Here is a 22,748-nt window from a genome sequence, read left to right as displayed (position 1 = left end):
GCCTTTAATGGTTTCCCTTAAAGTCTTCAAACTTAATGGCTTCCCTTAAAGTCTTCTTAAGACTTTAATGGTTTTCCTTAAAGTCTTCAAGCCTTTAATGGTTTCCCTCAAAGTCTTCAAGCATTTTAATGCTTTATCTTCCTTTTTCTCATTTAAATAAATTAATATTTATTTAAATATTTATCCAAATGCAACTTACACCATTTAATTGAAATAAATGATTTTATTTTAATTGAAAATACCAAAATTCCTCCCACTTGCATTTTCCTACGAAATCCACTTGCATGCTTAAACCCCTTCTAGATTCTTCTAAACCCTTCCTAATTAACTTAATCCAACCCCTAAATATTGTCACATTCCTAAGCAAATTGGAGTCACTTCTCAAAGACTCCAAAGTCTTTGAAAAACAATTAATGCTTTGTGTGTTCAACAAATTAACCTCTAAAGTCTTCCAAACCACGTATGGCTCTTACATGACCATTAATGGTTAATTCCACTTGCATGCCTAAACCCCTTCTAGATTCTTCTAAACCTTTCCTAATTAACCTAATCCATCCCCTAAATATTGTCACATTCCTAAGCAAATTGGAGTCACTTCTCAAAGACTCCAAAGTCTTTGAAAATCAATTAATGCTTTGTGTGTTCAACAAATTAACCTCTAAAGTCTTCCAAACCACTTATGGCTCTTACATGACCATTAATGGTTAATTCCACTTGCATACCTAAACCCCTTCTAGATTCTTCTAAACCTTTCCTAATTAACCTAATCCATCCCCTAAATATTGTCACATTCCTAAGCAAATTGGAGTCACTTCTCAAAGACTCCAAAGTCTTTGAAAAGCAATTAATGCTTTGTGTGTTCAACAAATTAACCTCTAAAGTCTTCCAAACCACTTATGGCTCTTACATGACCATTAATGGTTAATTCCACTTGCACCCATGGTTAAGGACTTTGACCCCTAACTTAACCCTCATGTAACCCATGTGTCTCTTCAAAGCATTTATTTCTTTGACTAGGGTAACCATCATGTCCCCTCAAACATTTAATGCTCCTTATCTCTCCTCTCAAGCCTCCTCATGGTGACACTTGTCAACATGGGATTGGGTTGAAAGTCTCACATGGATTGAATATCTTTCAATCCTAACCCTTGTTAAGATTACTCAATCTTAACCTTTCATTTCCCCATTTCATCTATAAATAGAACCCTTCTCCTCAAGCAAAGGAGGAAGCATTAGAGTATTGTTGTTATACTGGTATTAGCATAGAGCTTTCTCATAGCATCACTATCTACACTTTCATAGCATTTGCTTATCATATTCAACCATCTTGAATCTCCATATGGCATCCATGGCTAGTGCTAACAGCTGAGAGCTACACTCATTTGGGACTTGGAGAGGAGAGGAACAAGGGAGGAGCAACTATGAGCATCTTGATTAGCTATTTTATTCTATTTTTATATGCTTTCTATTTCATGCTTAATATCTCTCTTGATATGCCTGTTTAGGATAATCTTTTGTTGCTAACACTAACGTTTGTTTCTTGTGCTCTTGTGTGTGTTGCCATCAAACAAATTAACCAAGCCTCCTCTCAAGCCTCCTCATGGTGACACTTGTCAAAATGGGATTGGGTTGAAAGTCTCACATGGATTGAATATCTTTCAATCCTAACCCTTGTTAAGATTACTCAATCTTAACCCTTCATTTCCCCATTTCTTCTATAAATAGAACCCTTCTCCTCAAGCAAAGGAGGAAGCATTAGAGTATTGTTGTTATACTGGTATTAGCATAGAGCTTTCTCATAGCATCACTATCTACACTTTCATAGCATTTGCTTATCATATTCAACCATCTTGAATCTCCATATGGCATCCATGGCTAGTGCTAACAGCTGAGAGCTACACTCATTTGGGACTTGGAGAGGAGAGGAACAAGGGAGGAGCAACTATGAGCATCTTGATTAGCTATTTTATTCTATGTTTATATGCTTTCTATTTCATGCTTAATATCTCTCTTGATATGCCTGTTTAGGATAATCTTTTGTTGCTAACACTAACGTTTGTTTCTTGTGCTCTTGTGTGTGTTGCCATCAAACAAATTAACAGCTGAGAGCTACACTCATTTGGGACTTGGAGAGGAGAGGAACAAGGGAGGAGCAACTATGAGCATCTTGATTAGCTATTTTATTCTATGTTTATATGCTTTCTATTTCATGCTTAATATCTCTCTTGATATGCCTGTTTAGGATAATCTTTTGTTGCTAACACTAACGTTTGTTTCTTGTGCTTTGTGTGTTCAACAAATTAACCTCTAAAGTCTTCCAAACCACTTATGGCTCTTACATGACCATTAATGGTTAATTCCACTTGCATGCCTAAACCCCTTCTAGATTCTTCTAAACCTTTCCTAATTAACCTAATCCATCCCCTAAATATTGTCACATTCCTAAGCAAATTGGAGTCACTTCTCAAAGACTCCAAAGTCTTTGAAAAACAATTAATGCTTTGTGTGTTCAACAAAATAACCTCTAAAGTCTTCCAAACCACTTATGGCTCTTACATGACCATTAATGGTTAATTCCACTTGCACCCATGGTTAAGGACTTTGACCCCTAACTTAACCCTCATGTAACCCATGTGTCTCTTCAAAGCATTTATTTCTTTGACTAGGGTAACCATCATGTCCCCTCAAACATTTAATGCTCCTTATCTCTCCACTCAAGCCTCCTCATGGTGACACTTGTCAACATGGGATTGGGTTGAAAGTCTCACATGGATTGAATATCTTTCAATCCTAACCCTTGTTAAGATTACTCAATCTTAACCTTTCATTTCCCCATTTCTTCTATAAATAGAACCCTTCTCCTCAAGCAAAAAAAAGAAGCATTAGAGTATTGTTGTTATACTGGCATTAGCATAGAGCTTTCTTATAGCATCACTATCTACACTTGCATAGCATTTGCTTATCATATTCAACCATCTTGAATCTCCATATGGCATCCATGGCTAGTGCTAAAAGCTAAGAGCTACACTCATTTGGGACTTGGAGAGGAGAGGAACAAGGGAGGAGCAACTATGAGCATCTTGATTAGCTATTTTATTCTATGTTTATATGCTTTCTATTTCATGCTTGATATCTCTCTTGATATGCCTGTTTAGGATAATCTTTTGTTGCTAACACTAACGTTTGTTTCTTGTGCTCTTGTGTTCGTTGGCATCAAACAGATTTTCTAATCCTTATTGCAGAGCATCAGAAAGTATAACCAAAAGTGGGATTTGAAGGATTTGATATCAACATAGACAAACATGAACAAGGAAAATAGAGGAATTGAAGGTGGGTTCCAAGGAAATTTTTGTATGTAGAAGTTTTCATGCATTAAATTAGGATTGAGACTTGGCTTAAGATTTTCATATTTATAGGGTAATTTTGTTCTAATTGGATCAATTGAGGTTACAATCCTAGAGAGAGTTGAGCCAATGAGAAATGGGTTTACAAGCTTGGCACTAGTTGTTTATAGAGAACTTTGAGAGGAAAATATATGAGGAAACAACCATTAGGCCAACTCCAATCCCTAAGAAAGATATAATAATAGTTATAATAAATCGGGATAGTTAGGTTTGAAGCACAACTTTTTAAACTTCCATCATAGTAGCCTTGTTTCTCTAGTTTAAATCAAAACATAGTTTGAGTTGGTGCCAAGATTTCCACATGAAGTATGAGGTGTACCACAAATATTTTAATTTTTTCATGTCTTTCTTGAATAGGCACCTAGCTTTCAATCTAAGAACCACAACTAATAGGTTATTTTCTTCAATCAAACTATTGCACCAAATTGAAGAAGTTGCAAAACTAGGCCTATGACAAAAAGATATATCAAACTAACATAGGTTGTGGGGAGCTAGTTATCAATCTTTCTATATGTAGTTGAGAGGGGCTTGTTACAAATATGAGTTTCCATTGTCATTGATTTCAAACTTGTTGACAATGTTGATATATTTGGTCTGGAAGTTTGTATTAGTATGTTCAGCTATATTCTCAAGTAGTACAATGACAAAGTCTTAGTTTGGTGTTCATGCAAATCTATGGAGATTTTGTGTAGATGAATCGAATAGTATATCTGGTTGTCTTATGGACATAGTGAATCTTTGGAGATGGATTCAGTGATCCATAATTAGTGATTAGTTGAGTGTGATTATTCCTATGAATCATCTGTCTAATAGACTTCAATTTTCTAGTCCACATTATGGTGCATATGTTTCATCAGTTATTGCAGTTGTAGATGATGTTGGTGGATATAAATACATGATATATTTTAATTTTTCAGATTCTCATTTATTATATAGTTGGAGTTATGTTGATCTGAGTTCTAGTTTGTATAGTAATATTGTGACAGTGTACAGGAATGTGTTGCATTCCTCTACCTTCAAGTGCTCTTGGTGGTCCACATTATAATTTGTGTATGTTTTGTTGGTGTGACTTAACAATTCTACCCTTTGGAGCCAACATATGATGTTTTGGTCCATGTTGTATCATTGGGAGCTATAAGGGTTAATTTGGGATGGTTAGGAAGGTGTGCCAACATTGTTTGATGCCTCATACATTTCATTTTGCCTTCTTCATTGCCTTGGAGATTGTTTTAGGGTTGACTATTTTTTATATTACATGTTACATCTAATCAGGTCGACCTAATAGATGTTGTTTTGGTTGCAAATGGTATGTAAGGGATGAAATCATTTTGGAGATGTATGAATGACTCATGTGTGTTGTCCAAAGTGAACTTGAAGTTGTGCAAAGGTTTTAAAGTATAGTAGAGCAATAATGAAGGCAATTTCAGATGTGTTTTATTAGTAAATTGTAATCAACATATCAGTGGATGAGGTTGCCTGTAGTACAATCATATTGATGTTTCTCTGTTTGATGTAGTATTTCCTTGAGGAAGTGATCTTCAATGTCTACAAGTCTACATTATGTCTTTCCCTAAGGTTTTGCACCTTAGTCTTGCAAGTCCCTTATATCTTACCTTGGGGTGGTGCACCTTAGTCCTGTAAGTTGACATCAAGAGTAGTGAGCTCCTTTCCCTCTAGCCTAAAGCATTGTAACTTATGTTTCATATAGTGACATAGTTCTCACCAAAAAATTTCCACATAAAATTCTCGGTGTTCTTTTGTGATTGTTTTTGTGTTCTTAGTTCTTTACTTCTGCACATGTGGTAAATGAAATAAATGATATGTGAAAGGTTTAACTGGTTAAGTTTTAATATATGCTAATTCACCCACCCTCTTAGCATCCAAAAGTGTTCAATAATTAATATTAGATAAAGGTTACCGAAGAAACAATCTAACCATTGACATAGATCCAAGATTTGAACAAAATATTTGAACCTGAAGATTTGGAAGATATGGAAACAACATGATTGGAACACTAATGTTGTAGTGGATATGGAAGGATAATTGAGATATGCTTTTGCTGATCTAGATGAATGTAGACAAAAGAACAAGAAAGAAGAAGAACACATTGGTTATTTGATAAAACAAGTTGCAAATGGAAAGAAGACCATTGATGGTATGGAAACAAATCTACGTGTATCAAATCCAAAGAATGTACTAAACCTGGAGAAGTAGAGAAGTTGAGGAAAGAGTTAAAAGAAGCAAAAGAACAAATTGACAAGGGCTTGAAGCTTAAAGATGGTAGTGAAATTCTTGATGTGATACTAAATACTTAGAAGAAAAATAAAGATAAATGTGGACTTGGTTTTGAGAAAGGCAAAAGCTCTAAGACTCTCAACAAAGAAGATAAAGGAAAGGAAAATGTCAAGGATAAATTGAAGAAAACTAATGAAGATCAAAAAGATTTTATTTCAGCTTGAAACAAGAATTTCAAGAAGCCTTCTCCTTCTCAAACTAGCTCCTCATCATCTTTTAATGGTAATTGTTTTTCTTGCAATAAGTTTGGACATAGAGATTGTGAGTATATAACTCAAATCAAATCTCAATCATTTAATAGTCAATTCTACTTTTGCAATAAGTTTCGACATAAGGGAAATGGTTGTAGAAGTAGGATGATGTGGAATGAATATGTGAATACAAACTATGGTACAAATGTTCAATCTTTCAATGGATATTGTTGTTCATGCAACAAGTATGGGCACAAGGCTATTGAGTGCAGGTCTAATGTGAAAAGGAATGGAAATGGTTTGCAACAAGGTCCAACCTGTTATAACTACAATAAATTAGGACATATTAATAGGTTCAATAGAGGAAAGAATGAGAATACTTCCGGTCTGGTACAGAAGATTGAGATCAATGAAGAAAAGTATAAGATGAAGATGACATGGGTGAAGAAATCTAATGAGAAAATGGAAGTAAAGACAAAGGGTGGGTCTATACCTATTGGTGGTGCAGATACTTCCTCAAGAAAATAGGTTATGTGCAGTTTTTGAGGGAGAGAACTCATTGAAGACCATTTGATACCCTTTACAGTTTGGATATTGAATCAATTTTAGCATGGCAGATGTTAGAAACGTATTTTCATAGCATTCCAAATGTTTTCAATGATTCGTAAAGATGTTTTAGGTTTCTAGTAGAGAAGAGTTTCATTTTTTAGGTATAACAGTAAAATACATTTTGAATGGTAAAACCCTAATAAGGTGAATGTAATGGATAAAATGGCTTTTTGAGTTCATTTTGATCACTTGTGATCTTGTGAATTTAAGAGATTCTATGTGCAAAGGAGATTTTTGGTGCTAACCCTAAGCGATAGTGCGATCAAAGGTATTTGTCAGTTCATGTGCTATCAATTTCAATTTGCAATTAATCAATTGGCTACACCATTTTTTTTTTATCCAAACCTAAAGTCATGACCAATTTTCAAGTCGTATCCATTTGTGGCCATGGTAAGAGACAAGGAAGCAGATTTTTTAAGGATTCCGACGGATGTGGTTTACATAAAGGACATTAGGGCATGCATTCATGTGCAACTAATTGTGATGGTGGGAAAATAGGATAGGCCAACTAGGTCGAGAAACCCCTTTTCCAATCACATTAGAATATGAAGCCACCAAGAGATGAATATGATTGACTAACCCCTTATCTAAGAGATTTGATTCAATATCTATGCTCTTAGGGCTTCTATTCTTTTGCTACTTAGAGATATGTATTTGAAGGCTATTAGAAAGGGCTAGGGTTTTAAGATTTAATTTTAAAACTAGTATTACAAAAGTTTGTGAATTACAAATTAGATGCGAAAATGAAGATGGAATAGTACAGTGCGCATGTGATTCAAATTTGGACAGTTTCTACATAGAATGAGTCACCTTGGGTGACTGGTTCCTGAGACTAAAAAACTTGAAAGAGTTCTGGATCTTGGTTGCTTGAGGTCTATTTTGACTCTAGGTGAAATTTGAACTGAATTCGATCGGACTAGGGCACCCTAGGTGACTGGCTCCCTCTAAAAGAGACTAAAACTTGATATTTAAGCTTGTACAGTGTTGAAAGGTAGTTTCTTCTACTGGAATCTAATATGCATGTATAGTTGAACCTGCAACACACAAAAATGGTGTATGTGTGGCTATATAGGGGTTTTAGTTAATCAACCCCTTGTTTTGGTGATTTCCACCTCCACAAATAGCTGATATCAAAATTAGAATTGTGTAAGCTCTTGAATCTTAAGTGTGTCTAAGATTGTTATAAGCTAATAATGCATAAAAAATAATCTAGAGATCTACTCAAATATATTAGAGTAAAGCCCTAAATGATATTGAAAATAAAATTACATGAATCACATAAATTGGAATAATGAAACTTAGATACGAAGCTAGTATGTAGAAACATGAGAATAAAATAAAATTGTACCATTGAAACAGGTCATGCTTTCTCTACCATTGTCCTTGATCGTTGGCCCTCTTGTAGATAAACACATCAGGATCCCATTCATGTACCTCTTGAACCTCTTATAAATGCATGTGCTAATAAGATAGCAATTTCATCCAATTGAGGTTCACGGGGTACATTGACAGAAAAGTAGAGGTAAAAATTGCATGCATTAAGTGAGAGTTTTTTTTGTCTACAATCCACTTATTTTGAACAAGCTTGCTTTCATTTAAGGTATGAGTAAACTATATTAATGCATTATAGTAGTTTTGTATTCGATGGTAATATATTTTAATTTTGGTATATCAAATAAAGATTAGTCTACTCAATTATCTTTTTTATGAAATAATTATTTAAAAAGATAAATGACTACATGTTTTGACTACATATATAATTTTTTATTTTATACAAGTAATCATTGTATGCATATAATGATGTGGTTGCATAAATTATTTACACAAATCAAATCATGTAGAAAAATTAAATAAATTCAACAAGGAATTTTTTTTTACTTCTCTCTAAAAATTAAGATCAATATTGATTTTGCACCAATAAGAGTTACATTATAGTGTCTAGCTTCTCTTTTTGTTTACATCTCTTCAATATGAAATTAAGATCATCATCCATTTTAATTGATTTATGCAATTAGAAATGCATAAAGGAAAATAAGTTGTTTTTAAAGCTCCCTTTTAAAAGTCCATCAATCTTATATGTATTGAAACACAATACTGTTAATTGGAAGAACCTTAATATATAACCACCTTAATTTATAAGTTGGCTATCTTGCTGACATATTGTTTCTAATAATTAGCTTTTACCTCTTATCTTAAACGGGAAATGAAAGCTGCTAAGAAATAATGAAAGGACAGCTGTTGGATAAATATGAATGATCTTTATAAGCTGTAAAAGATCATTCATAATTATCCAAGTCTAGCACCCACGTCAAAGCCAAAGCTATAGTCATCCACCAATATAGTCAAAGTTTGTTGTATAAGTGGTGAAAACAAATCCACAGGAGATCCTTTCTAGATAATCACAAACCATGTTTTCAGTCAAGTACAGATGCCATGCTACTTAGGTTTATATTTATATATGTATTGGATGAGAGGGAGGACAAGATATGCAATTGTACTGAGCGACAAATAGTAAGCAATGGCTCAACTAGTATATACTGGATTTTTGGCTGTGCTCTTATGTGCATGTCTATCTAAGGGTACAGCTTTGGAGCATAGGCAACATAGAGGAGGGGGTTATGTGCCAGGAAAAATTGATCCTTCAGAAAAAGACTTGCTTGAGTTTCCTCTAAACTTGGAGTATTTGGAGGCCGAGTTCTTTCTTTTTGGGTCTCTTGGCTATGGACTGGATAAAGCTGCACCAGAGCTGCCAGAAGGTGGACCTCCACCCATTGGAGGCAAGAAAGCCAATCTCGACCCTGTCACATACAATGTAATACTTGAATTTGCTTACCAGGAAGTTGGTCATCTAAGGTCAGCCAATCTCAACAATGTCTCTTAAGTTTTAAGCTTTTGAAAGAGCTTAAATAGTTTTAAGTCGTATATAGGACTAAAGAAAAAGAAAATAATGTGTAGTTTCTTCATAATTTTTTTATGGGTATGCTGTTTTTCTGCGTATCTTTGTCTTATGATGCAAATGCAGGGCCATCAAGGCAACTGTACCGGGATTTCCTCGACCTCAACTGGATCTTAGTGCTGAAGTATTTGCCAACACCATAGATGCTGCATTCCAGACCAAGTTGAATCCTCCATTTGATCCTTATCTGAACTCTTTAAATTACCTGCTTGCCAGTTATCTGGTTCCTTATGTTGGGCTCACCGGCTACGTTGGCACCAATCCCAACCTCATATCTCCAAATGCAAAGCGGGTGAGTAGAGTTCTAACAACACCATCCACCTAACCAAATTCTTTTCGAAACGTATATAGCTCGTGTGAATAAAGAAAAAAAACATAAGAAACTATTGCAATGATGTCATAACAACAGAAACCCTAGAAATAAAATACTGCTCTTTTACACCTCTTCACCTTGTCTGTAATATATAGAGTTGAACTGCAATTAGCCATGGCAGGCAGAGGTAATGAATCTTTACTAATCAAAGTAGACGACAGAGAAGCAAAATGTAGCAATCCTTTTCTATAAGATTCATAATATATATAACTAGAACTGAATTTAGTTCTCTATTTCTGTCTGCATTGCAATGCATTAGCTTCTTGCAGGGCTTCTTGGAGTGGAATCCGGGCAGGATGCAGTGATACGAGCCTTGTTATTCAAGAGGTTAAATGAGAAGGTGGAGCCATATCCATACACAGTGGCAGAATTCACACGCAAGCTTTCCATGCTGAGAAACTCGCTAGGGCACACTCCGAGTGTGGACGAAGGTCTGGTGGTGGAAAGACAGCATGGAGCAGAAGGAAAAGTGACGGGCAACATTCTTGCAGGTGATGAGTACTCGGTGGCGTATGCACGAACCCCCGAACAAATCCTGAGGATTGTTTACTCTACTGGCAATGAATCGATTCCCGGAGGAATCTACCCTCGTGGTGGGAATGGAAAGATTGCTCGCTCCCACATTCATCGCCATCTGTTTTAGGAAAAACTCCCACATTCATTGCTATTTGTTTTAGGATAAAATAAATGCAGTTGTTTTTTCACCCTTGATAATAAACTCTGTGAATTCCCCACATAAACAACCTTCCATTCTTCATGGGTACAAGTAATAATGGCGAACTTTGAAACGACTGCGTTGTTTGTTTGAAGATCAGAATAGCATAGAGAGTGGATAGCAGTATAGTACACTAAAAATTGCAAATAGTATAAATATAATTTATGTTCGACTCATTGTCAGTGGAATAAAGGTCATCTCTGCATTGGTGGCTCCGGGGTCCTTTTTGGACTGGAGTGTTTACAGGTCTGGATTTTCATAAAAACAATTATGTAGATCATACCTCTTCTAATAAGAGATACTTTGCAATCAATGCATTTAACATGTTGAGAAACAAAACTTATAAGATAAGTCAACTAATTAAATGACGAATATAAGAAATTTAATAATGAAATTTTTATGTAATTTGTGTTTGGTGGTTTATTACTTGTATATTTATATTTAAAAAATATATGTAAAATATGCAAATATCTTATAATATCTTATAATAGAAGAGAATGAGTTCTTCTAAAATACTAAATACCAAGAATACAAATCCATTAAAGTTGTGCATGCAAAAAGCTATGAAGGCTAGCCGCTAAGGCCTTGTTAGCAGAAAGCATATCAGCAGTGGTTGCCTCGTAAGACCGCCGGCGAAAGATGGCCAGCTGGTGCCCATGAAGATGGCCAGATGGCTTTCCCTGTGAATTTTACAAAGCTCTCTGGGACTGTGTGGGTCCCGACTTGTTTCAGGTTTATTAGAGGCTTTTCATTCTAATTCTCTAGGAGAGCTAATAAATAAAGGAAATATTAAGTTCATACCTAAAGCCAATGATCCTGAGGACATTTGCAATTGGCGGCCTATCACGCTCCTCAATGTTTCTTACAAAATTATTGCTAAAGCTCTTGCTTTAAAAATCCGCCATCTTTTGGCTCTCATTGTGTGCCCGGAACAGACTGGATTTATCAAATCCAGGTATATTCTAGATAACATCATCGCCGTCTAGGAAGGCATGGAGTGGGCCCGGCACTCCAACCAGAAGGTTGTTTTCATCAAAATTGATTTTGCTAAAGCCTATGATCGTATTGAATGGCCTTTCATTCTTGCAATGCTGCAAGCTTTGGGTTTTGGGCCCAATTTTATCCAGTCTGTTCGAATGCTCTTTGCGGATGCCTCGGCCTGTATCACCATCAATGGTCGACAGTCTTCAGCCTTTGGCCTCTTCCACTCTATTCAGCAGGGTTGCCCTTTAGCTCCCTCGCTGTATGTGCTTGCCGCTGAAGGGTTTGGTTATCTGTTGGCTAATGTTGCATCTTTGCAGCGTGTTAAAGGCATTTCATTGCCTAATTCTCAATTGCAATTACTCAATGGGCACTTTGCGGATGACTCTTTTCTCACTCTCTTGGAAGAAGAGGAGACTATTCGAGAGGCGCTCCAATGCCTCAATATATTTTGTCTTGCTTCGGGCTCCACCATTCAGTGGCACAAGACGCTTTGTTACCGGCAGTCTGTTCTGCCTTGTCCTGCTTGGCTGCAACCCTTTGGCTGGAAGTGGATTGGGCCAGGCGAAACTTTCCACTTTTTGGACATTCCTTTTGCTTTCCAAGCCTCCCCAGCGGAGCTTTGGCAGGTAGTGCTTGCTCGGGTGGAGAAAAAGCTGGCTTATTGGATCACCAAGCCTCTGTCTTTGGCGGGAAAGTTCCAGATTTGTTCTAAAGTTCTGGCCGCTACTCATGTTCATTATTCTTCTTGTTGGGCGCCTTCTAAAGCTGCTTATAGCAAGCTTGAAAAATTACTTCGGGATTTTCTTTGGGCCTCCTCTGATACTCATCATGGCTTCCATCGTGTCGCCTGAGATTTTTGTTGTCTCCCCAGGGACTCTGGAGGCTTGGGTCTGCTGTCCACCCAGAGGCAAGGAATTGCTTTATGTGTCAAATGGGTTATTTGCGCCCTTACGGGTGATGAGGCCTGGAAAATTCTCCTTCGCCACTGCATTTAGTCTGGTTTCCCTATCAACAGACCGACCTGGAAAGGAATTGGCCTCCAGACCCTTCTGGTTATGAAAGAGCCAATTCAGATAGTTGGTACATTTGTTGCCAAAAACATTTGGCGTGCCTGGGAGTCTGTCAAACCCTGGCTCCGATGGTCTGGCTTCAGCTTTCGAGACGGGCTCTCATTGAACCAGCACAATGTGTGGTGGTTGCCCCTGTTTGCCAGAAATGGCCAGCCCTTGGCCAAAGTGCCATGGCTCAAAGCTCTCAGATTTCATAAGAAGGGTATTCATACTCTTCATCAACTTTTTCTCAGACCTGCCATGCGCATCATGAAGTGGGACGAGTTTCGTGCTTTGTATAGTTTTCAAAACCAGGACCGGGCTACTTTTGAAGGTCTGGTGAGTGTTATCCCAGATGAGATGCTTCATAAAATTGGTATTCGTGGGCCTAAGCCTTGGTGGAAAGATTGGAAATGGTACCCAGATACTCCTTTGAGAAACTACAAGCCTCGGCTTGGTTACAGGTGGTTGTCGCCTCACTTCCCATGATCCAGAGTCTGAATCAGAGGTGGTTACTTCAATCTCCTGAGCTTGTTTGGCATAAAAGATTTGCCAACACTTAGCCTGCAAGTGTTGAGCCGAAGCTCGCCCATTTTGCCTGGTGTATTCTTTTCCAAGGCTTGCCTGTGGGCTCTCGGCTTGTTCATTTGGGGGTTCCAGACCCTCGGTGCCTGTTTTGTGGGCAGTCCGAGACTTTTAAGCATCTCTTTTGGTTTTGCCCTAGGGCCAAGCAGTATTGGAACTGGATACATGATTTTTTTTGGCCATTTCGGCTGGAGCCGTTTTCTTGGCACATGATTCTATTGGGGGATTCGCCCAGATTCCCAGCTAAATATACCCAGCTTTGGCACACTTTCAGGGTGGAAATCCTCTTTACTATTTGGAAAGATAGAAATGCCTGCATATTTGCTCATTCTCAAATGGATTGTCAGATTTCTATGTATTCTAAAGCTACTATTTTCTCTAATGTATTATTTCAGATACAGGTGTAAGCCAATAAAGTGGTGCTTGAAGTGGCTCACCTCCAGGTCCTCCTGGACCATTGGGGCAATGCCCCGTGCACTGTAGCCCGGGTCCCCGACTCGCCCTCCTCCTCCCGCCACCGGTCGCCTTCTCGAGGCCGGCGGCAGAGTGGCTTCGTGCGCCCTCGCTCTCAACCTCTGCCTTAGCACGACTCCCGCCCCCCTCGGCGTGCTCGCTCTCCTCCATTGCGAGCTAGCCAGGGGTGGTTTTCTGGTGGGCCATCAGGGAGTGGGGGTGGTTGGCCCTTTGATGGCCTTTTTTTAATGTTTGTTATCTTAGATTTCTGGGCTTGGCCCATGACTTTTTGATTTTCTGGGCTCTGCCCATGTGACTTTCAGGGTATGCTTTCTTACCACCCAACCCTTTTTTTGTGAATATGTATTTAATCTCTTTATTAATATAGATTAGAGGCTTATTCATTAAAAAAAAAAAAAAAAAAAAAAAGCTATGAAGGAGGGTTCTATTTTATTTGGACTAATAAAATAACACATCCACAAAAGCTGAAACAAGACATATTTCATGCATTTACCAGTTATTTGCATCTCAAATTGTTTCAAAAATGGATTTTTGTTTACGGACATTTTGATGTCATTGCAGATTCCTCTCGACATAATTAAGGGTAAAGATGGTTTTATGAAAAGGTTCAGAATTTTATAAATATAAGAATGTAATAATAATTAGTTTGTTTGTTTTTTTAATTTTTAAATATAGATTATAATAGATTAATTATAATTTTTTTATTTTATAAAATATTATTAAAATAATTAGCTAATTAATATGTTCTATTTTTAAAATAAAAGTATTTGTCTATTTTAAATTATGGTGTAAAATATTTTGATAATTTAATAATATATTTCAATTAAGAAATGTTGGCTTAGTAATCATATCAAATTATGGGAATGGTATAACTCTATGCTATTACTTGCATTCGTGTACTATATAGTACAAGCTCTCTATATCATGACATATTCTTGGCCCCAAAATTATTCTTTAAAGGTTCATTCAAAATATCAATTTCATAAAATAAGATTTGTGAGCAATCAACTAAAATCTTTATCATATAGATTCATACTTGTACTCCTTTCACTTTTATAATTATCCATTGTTGACTCCCGCCTAAATTTTGTACAAATAAGGATATGGTGATTGTCTTTCAATAGTATGTCTATAGGTCAAAAAAAAAAATCTCCTACTTTTCAAATAGTTCAAGATCCACATCTCATTGAAAAATCTTAGGCATTCAATCTTTAAAATTAATCACAATGCTTGATATTATTTTATGTCCTTACCCATTGTACGCTAAGAACATCTAACTCCAAGAAGTTCAAAGACCCACATGTTTTCCAAACCACATCAATTGGTTCATCTTACTCTTCAATAACATGTAATTTTCTTTGATGATCATTACTATCGAGTCTCCACTTATGGCATCCAAGTGCACGTGGAATTTGATGAAGAGATCGACCGATAGCAATTACTAGTTGCCTATACTAATATACCAGGTTGCCATGTTCATAATCAATAAAATGAATCTCATGTTGAACAACATAGACTATTTTGAGATATGTCTCTTGCACTACAATTGAACTTATGGGAAACAACATTCCATTGTTTTTTATCGTTTTATTAACGTATGTATCTCTTCTATCTAATGCATTAAATAATAACTAACACATTCTATGTTTCCAGCATCTGTTATGATTACAAAAAACATCTCCTAGTCCACAAACATTTAATTGTAAAAAATTTAGAGCCAAGAACTATTTAAGATTAAAATAATTATCATATTTATTAAAATTTAATAAATAAATCTAACTACATACATACTTTACATGATTTATGAATACATGTGTTAGTCAATCTTAAAGTATGGTCATAATCAATTGAAAACAAAAGAATATCTTCAAAGATTTTATCCCCATCTTTGTTCCATGTGTTGGTAAAAAATATTGTCACCAAATTCTATGCACTGGCACATGCATGTTCTTGGTTGTTGCAATTATCATAACTTCCCAAAATATAGTCATAACAAAATAATAGTAATCCCTAGTGCACAACATTCATTCATGACTATATGTCCTAATGACACAAAGCAAAGATCTTGTTTTCTATACCCTCTTGCATCCATGCATTAATCTTTTGTCCAAAAATACAAAAATTATATTACATATAAATATTTAAAATTAAACTTAAACCAAGAAAAAAATCCTCTAATAAAAATTAAAAGCTATCACATGTACAAATAAATATTATTTTCTTAGTAAATCTTTTGTACATATTTATAGCTTAAGACTTTAGTGCATGAATTTATTTTTTCTCAATTCTGAGAAATTCATTTTCTAAATAAGTATTAGAATGTGTGTATTGAAAAAAAAACTATTTCCATGGGACGCCCTCTTTTGTCTTGAATATTCATCTAAAAAAAAAAAAAATACTATCTTAACATAAAATCTTTTATCTACTACATCATTTTTTTTTCAATATTTTTTATAAATTTAGTATTTTCTCTTGACATGATAACCAACCTTATATTTTGTTGTTGATAACTTAACCTTGTAAAAAATTTTAAAAAGACATATTTTAGATGATTACTTATCCTAAAGAAATTAATTCTTAATGTGAGTTTCTTTAAGTTTGATCGTAGTAGAAATTCATTCTCCTTTTGTAAGGCTCTTGATAGTGTTGAATGTATCCTTTTTATTGCTCTTTTTCTAAAGGAACCTAGTTATTTTTTCATTTTATTTTTAATCTATGTGGGTGGAATAAAATAGCAATTTTCTTGGCTGAAAATCATGTTTAGATATGTGGATGTTTTAAATAGGAAATATAATTTTTTTGGGCTTGTTTCAACCACTTAAATTCTTTGGTTTTTGTGGAAAGCTAAAATTGAGGATTGATTTCAAGATGAGGAAGCACCTTATGAAGTCCTTTATAAAACTCACATTTTATATTATTGCCTTTGAGGTTACCTTAATGCTAGAGGTTTAAAAAAAATGGAGTTAATGATAATGAATAAAGAATATAATAAGGTATGAGATTGAAACAACAAATTTTTGGTCGTATTCTAAATAAGAAGATGACAAGTTTGTGAAAAGATACATGGAAATACAAAAAATATATAATAAAAAAATGAGAGTCAAAAGAAGAAAAAAAAAATTCACCTAATGATAGCATGGAAGTTGTGAGGTCTAATTATAATATTTTAGAGATTAATCGACCAATTGGAAAGTGTGAGATGGATAAATACAATGAAAGTAGAATAACTAGTATAGCTACAAAAATATCTAGTTTTTGAGATAATGAGGTTTTAAGAGATAACATCCTTGTTGTTTTATACCTATTTATTGGACTATAGTGTCTATAAACTCTTTTTATATAACTTCCAAGAATTGATCATATTGCACGCTATTTTTTGTTTTGGTAAATATATAATTAATTTTAAAAAATTAACTAAGCCTCATCATACGATGGATAGAGTGTTAATGCATGACAGCCTCGGTAAGATAAATGATTGAATGAGAGATAAATGAAGTCTCTCATTCAAACATCTATTATCGTGAGGGGGCACGATCAAGTGATGTCTTGATCGGCCATGTGTCCAAAAGACATGGCCGATCAAGGCATCGCTTGACCGTACCCAGCCCACTACATATACCAAATGAAATGTGTGAGAATGGACATTGAAATAAAAATGCTCCTCCTCTCTTGCAACATAAAAGAAGACAATCAGATTTATACAACAATTCAGTGATAGATAATACATAGAACAAGATAAATTTTAATTCTAATCCACAAAATTAACATGGTATCAAAGCTAGGTTTCCTTCTATAAAGCCTAACTGCCTGAAGGAAGATCTGATTAAGATCAGATTGATATCTCCTTGAAAGTCTCGAATATGTCCACATTGCAAGAACTTGTCCTCTCAAACTTAAACTACAAGTGTCCCTTGCTGAAGTCAGAAATTCAGAAAAATATGTTCTCTAGAAGAAACTCAGGATACCTTGTGATTGAGAGGGAGCTTACTAATCAAGATTGAGCACTTCTGAGGTAAAAATTGTAAATATTGATTATTATTATTAATACTAATAATTATTTTATGGGCCCTGTGTAAATCATAAGGAAGTGACGACTTCCAAATGATTTCCACTTGTATTTTTGAGGTTATTGGAAGGTGATGATCTTACAATAACTCAAGATTGTGGATAGAATCACCAACTGAGGCAATCCACGTAAAAGCTTGTGGATAGAATCACCGACAGAGGCAATCCACACAAGAGCTCATGGATAGAATCGCCGACTAAAGTAATCCATGTAAGAGATTGTGGATAGAATCACCGACTGAGGCAATCCACGTAAGAGGTTGTAGATAGAATCGCCGACTGAGGCAATCCACACAAGAGCTCATGGATAGAATTGTCGACTGAGGCAATCCACGTAAGAGTTCATGGATAGAATCGCCGACTGAGGCAATCCATGTGAGAGCTCATGGATAGAATCACCGACTGAGGCAATCCACACAAGAGCTTGTGGATAGAATCGCTGACTGAGGCAATCCACACAAGAGCTTATGGATATAATCGCCGACAGAGGCAATCCACTCAAGAGTTTGTGAATAGAATCACCAACAGAGGCAATTCACATCTTGAAACTATGATCCCAAGATAAGCATCATATGACTTATGAATATTGCTCCCAATACCTTTTACATTTATCTTACCTAGCTAAGAGGGAGTGTTAATGCATGATAGCCTCGGTAAGAATAATTATTGAATGAGAGATAAATGAAGTCTCTCATTCAAACATTTATTATTGTGAGGGGGCACGATCAAGTGATGTCTTTATCGGCTATGTCCAAAAGACATGGCCAGTCAAGGCATCGCTTGACCGTACCCAGCCCACTACATATGCCAAATGAAATGTGTGAGAATGGGCATTGAAATAAAAATGCTCCTCCTCTACTGCAACATAAAAGAAGACAATCAGATTTATACAACAATTCAGTGATAGATAATACATAGAACAAGATAAATTTTAATTCTGATCCACAAAATTAACATAGAGCTCCCAATATCCATCACCTCTATGGTTTTAGTGACAACTAACTAAACCATGAGATATAACAATTAGCTCTTGGGATCTATTACCTACATGGTACTAGTGAAAATTGGTTAAAGTACTCCAAAATCATACCATGGATAGCTCGTAATATCCATCTTTTACTGTTACTAGTGAAAGATAGCTAACTTTATAAAATACATTAAATAGCACTTTACATGTGTCACATACATTATATTGATGACAACTAGCTATCTATGTGTGTATCAAACTTGGTTCTAACATGTGAATGTTATCTTATAGCTAGGTGAAACAAAACCAAGATATCTTAATGATTCACAACCCCTAGCTAGGTTGATTTGGTTACATACCACATGGATGAATCTTAGACTTATACACATGATCATATAGATATTGGGATTAAAATTACTAACCCATAGGAATCATAATGAACCCAAATGAGCTAGCCTCTATCTAGAGACATGAACCAACTGTAATATTGATCTCAAAGACCATTTTGTACGTTCAAAATAAATTAAACACACTATAGTAGTATGAGCTAAGACTCTAAGTATGAATACATAAAAGTTATATACATTGCCAATCATAAAGCTTGGAATAAGATTATCAGCTAAATAGATATAAAGATAAAACGCCAAACCATATTCAATAATACTTAGCATTAATTGCCCATATTTGGCAAGGGTATTCATAAAGTCAATAGATATTAAGGCTCCTATTTAGGGTAGGTAGGTCATCCATGAATACTAAGATTTGTCCCAACATCATATCATAATGAAGCAATTTGGCATCATCCAAAATGTAAAGTGAGCAAGTTTCTATAACATATTCATAGCAATTTCAAACTATATTTATCAAGCCCTTATTCTTGGAAAAATAAAATTCATTGGTGTCTCAAGATGCTAACCTATATCGTCCAACAACTATTATTGAGCCAAGACACAATAATTTGATTATTTTAGCTCAAAAAAGTCTAACTTGGCATCTCATGCATTCACATAAGAGGCAAACCATTATGATAATAATTTTAAAATTTTATCCAAGCTTGGAGTAGATTTTAGAAGAAAACAAAACCTCAAAGTCGATAAGATTGATGATGGTAGAGTTGTCTCGTATATGCTTAGTTCTATGCAAAGGGAATATATCAATTGGAGAGAAAACTCCACGTCAATTCAAAATAATTTTACTCTCAAGCTAAAACATAAATAAGAGGGATCTGGATGATTAAGTTTAAGAACAAACCCAAAACTTAGAGCTACTTTATAAACACCTCCCCAATTGACATGGGTCCAAGGGCATCCTTAACCCAAGAATTGTGTACATACCTACTTCTAAATTGGATAAAAATCAAATGCACCTCTCCTAGGATTTTACTTATAAAGATGAGAATTTGTCATTTCCTAAATTAACATAACATTAACATATAATAGACTCAACCATTTTAACACACATCAACAAGATATAGCCCTTAAGAGTTCCCATCTTTGATCAATGGTTTCCTTGAAGAAATTGAGGTGAGAATAACCAAGAAAGTTCATGTAGATGAAGCGAAACATAACTATAAACAATTCTTACGCAAATGAAATAGTTCAACATGTTAAGATAGCACATTACTAAGAAGAAGGTTCTTGAACTACCTACAATAGTCCCAATCATCAACAGTTTTTATAATTAACTAAGGATTAAATATCACTCATCTTAATGACACACATTAGATACTAGTGTCTTATAAGAGAAAATAATTATAATCAAATCCATACCAAAAAAATATATTAAAATATAATAAATATAAAATTAATCCAAACATATAAAAGTTCAAAGTAGTAGTCAAAATATCACCACCAAACAATAATTATGAAAAAGCTTTAGTATGCAAGCATCATAATCATATTAACTTAGGAAATCCTTCTTGATGGAGCACGACATGAATCAAGAAGCCACATAAAATCATTTGCACTTTGAAGTGCATACAATGTTCATTAATTACAAACTTTCTTAAGAAATGATCAATAGGTCCAAGTTATACACATGATAGTAAGCAATACTGTGAATTGTTTTTCAACCATTTCAGCATTAAGCAATAAAGTATATTAGTCTAAATCACTAATAGATCCAAAACGTAACGGATTGTTTATGCCATCTTACATGACCTAATTCTAAGTTCCCAAATTTAATTATCACAAAGTATGAAGTATGCATTGTAATTCAGTTACTAAAGTTTATTTTTCTCAACATAAATAACATTAGCACTCCTTACTATTTTTTCTAATACTTGTTGTAGTCACATAAATCTGTCCACTTGATTAAATGAATACTTAGTATTTATTTGATTATTTAACCATCAATTAATAATTAATTAAATTAATATTTAATTAATTCATCTTAACCCTATTCTCCTATTAATTAAATAAATTATTCAATTTATTTGATTTAATTCACTTAACCAAATTCAGACCATTAATTAAATAAATAAATCATATTTATTTAATTAAATCTTCTCTCACATTTAAATAAATTAATATTTATTTAAAACCCCCAAAATCCCACCTCTCACATTTAAATAAATAAATCATTTATTTAAATCACCTTTATCCTCCACCCACTTGCATTTTCCTACAAATGCAAGTTGCACAATTATTTTAAATAAATAATTTATTTAAATCACCTTTATCCTCCACCCACTTGTATTTGCCTACAAAAGCAAGTTGCACAATTATTTTAAATAAATAATTTATTTAAATCACCTTTATCCTCCACCCACTTGTATTTTCCTACAAAAGCAAATTGCACAACTATTTTAAATAAATTATTTATTTAAAATCCTATTTATCCTCACCCACTTGAAACCTTTAATGGTTTCCCTTAAAGTAGTCAAACTTGATGGCTTTAAAGTCTTCAAACTTGATGGCTTCCTTCTATAGTCTTCTTAAGACTTTAATGGTTTTCCTTAAAGTCTTCAAGCCTTTAATGGTTTCCCTCAAAGTCTTCAAGCATTTTAAATGTTTTATCTTCTTTTTCTCATTTAAATAAATTAATATTTATTTAAATATTTATCCAAATTCAACTTACACCATTTAATTGAAATAAATGATTTTATTTTAATTGAAAATACCAAAATTTCTCCCACTTGCATTTTCCTACAAAATCCACTTGTATGCCTAAACCCCTTCTAGATTCTTCTAAACCCTTCCTAATTAGCCTAATCCATCCCCTAAATATTGTCACATTCCTAAGCAAATTGGAGTCACTTCTCAAAGACTCCAAAGTCTTTGAAAAGCAATTAATGCTTTGTGTGTTCAACAAATTAACCCTCAAAGTCTTGGATAACCTTTGAAAGCTTCCAACCTTCAACCACTAAATGGCTCAAAGTCTTTGATAACCATTGAAGGCTTTCAACCTTCAACCACTTAATCCCCAAAGTCTCCAATAACCATTAATGGTTACCTCAAACCCTCCCACATGGTTAAAACATTTGTTTTGACTCAACCTCTACCCAACCCAAAGGTCTCATCAGGCCATTAATGCTTTGACCATGATTATCTCTTAAACATTTGCACAAAGGTTTATCCTTGGATTAACTCTTAATCCAATGGGTAATCTTAATTTAGACTTGACCCTTACCTTCTAGATAACCATGAGGTCTTCTCAGGCCTTTAATGCCTCCAACCTCTTCTCTTAACCCAATCCTATGTTGACACTTGTCACCATTTTATTGGTGCCAATTGTGCACATAGATCCCCAACTTTCAAACTTGGCCCTTGATTAAACCATTCAATCTTAACCCTTCATTTCCCCATTTCTTCTATAAATAGAACCCTTCTCCTCAAGCAAAAAGAGAAGCATTTTAGAGTATTGTTGTTATACTGGCATTAGCATAGAGCTTTTTCATAGCATCACTATCTACTCTAGCATAGTATTTAGCTTTTCATTTCATATTTGAAGCTTAGTATTAAATCTCAATCCTCCATAAGCATCCATAGTGCAAAAAGCTGCTGAGAGCTACACTCATTTGGGACTTGGAGAGGAGAGGAACAAGGGAGGAGCAACTATGAGCATCTTGATTAGCTATTTC

The 22,748-nt window shown here is 34.8% G+C and overlaps 1 protein-coding gene across 1 annotated transcript; it reads left to right on the top strand.

The window, feature by feature from the left end:
* Positions 1-9,017: 9,017 nt before the first annotated feature.
* Positions 9,018-10,492, top strand: LOC131030814 (ferritin-like catalase Nec2). Its single transcript, XM_057961729.2, has 3 exons — positions 9,018-9,352; positions 9,522-9,747; positions 10,088-10,492. Exons 1-3 carry the CDS (start codon positions 9,018-9,020, stop codon positions 10,469-10,471), a joined length of 945 nt encoding a protein of 314 aa, XP_057817712.2. The 3' UTR covers positions 10,472-10,492.
* The last annotated feature ends 12,256 nt before the right edge of the window (positions 10,493-22,748 follow it).

This window comes from Cryptomeria japonica, chromosome 7 (genome assembly GCF_030272615.1).
Source record: "Cryptomeria japonica chromosome 7, Sugi_1.0, whole genome shotgun sequence".
Taxonomy (NCBI): Eukaryota; Viridiplantae; Streptophyta; class Pinopsida; order Cupressales; family Cupressaceae; genus Cryptomeria; species Cryptomeria japonica.
This window is presented reverse-complemented; position numbering and strand designations above follow the sequence as displayed.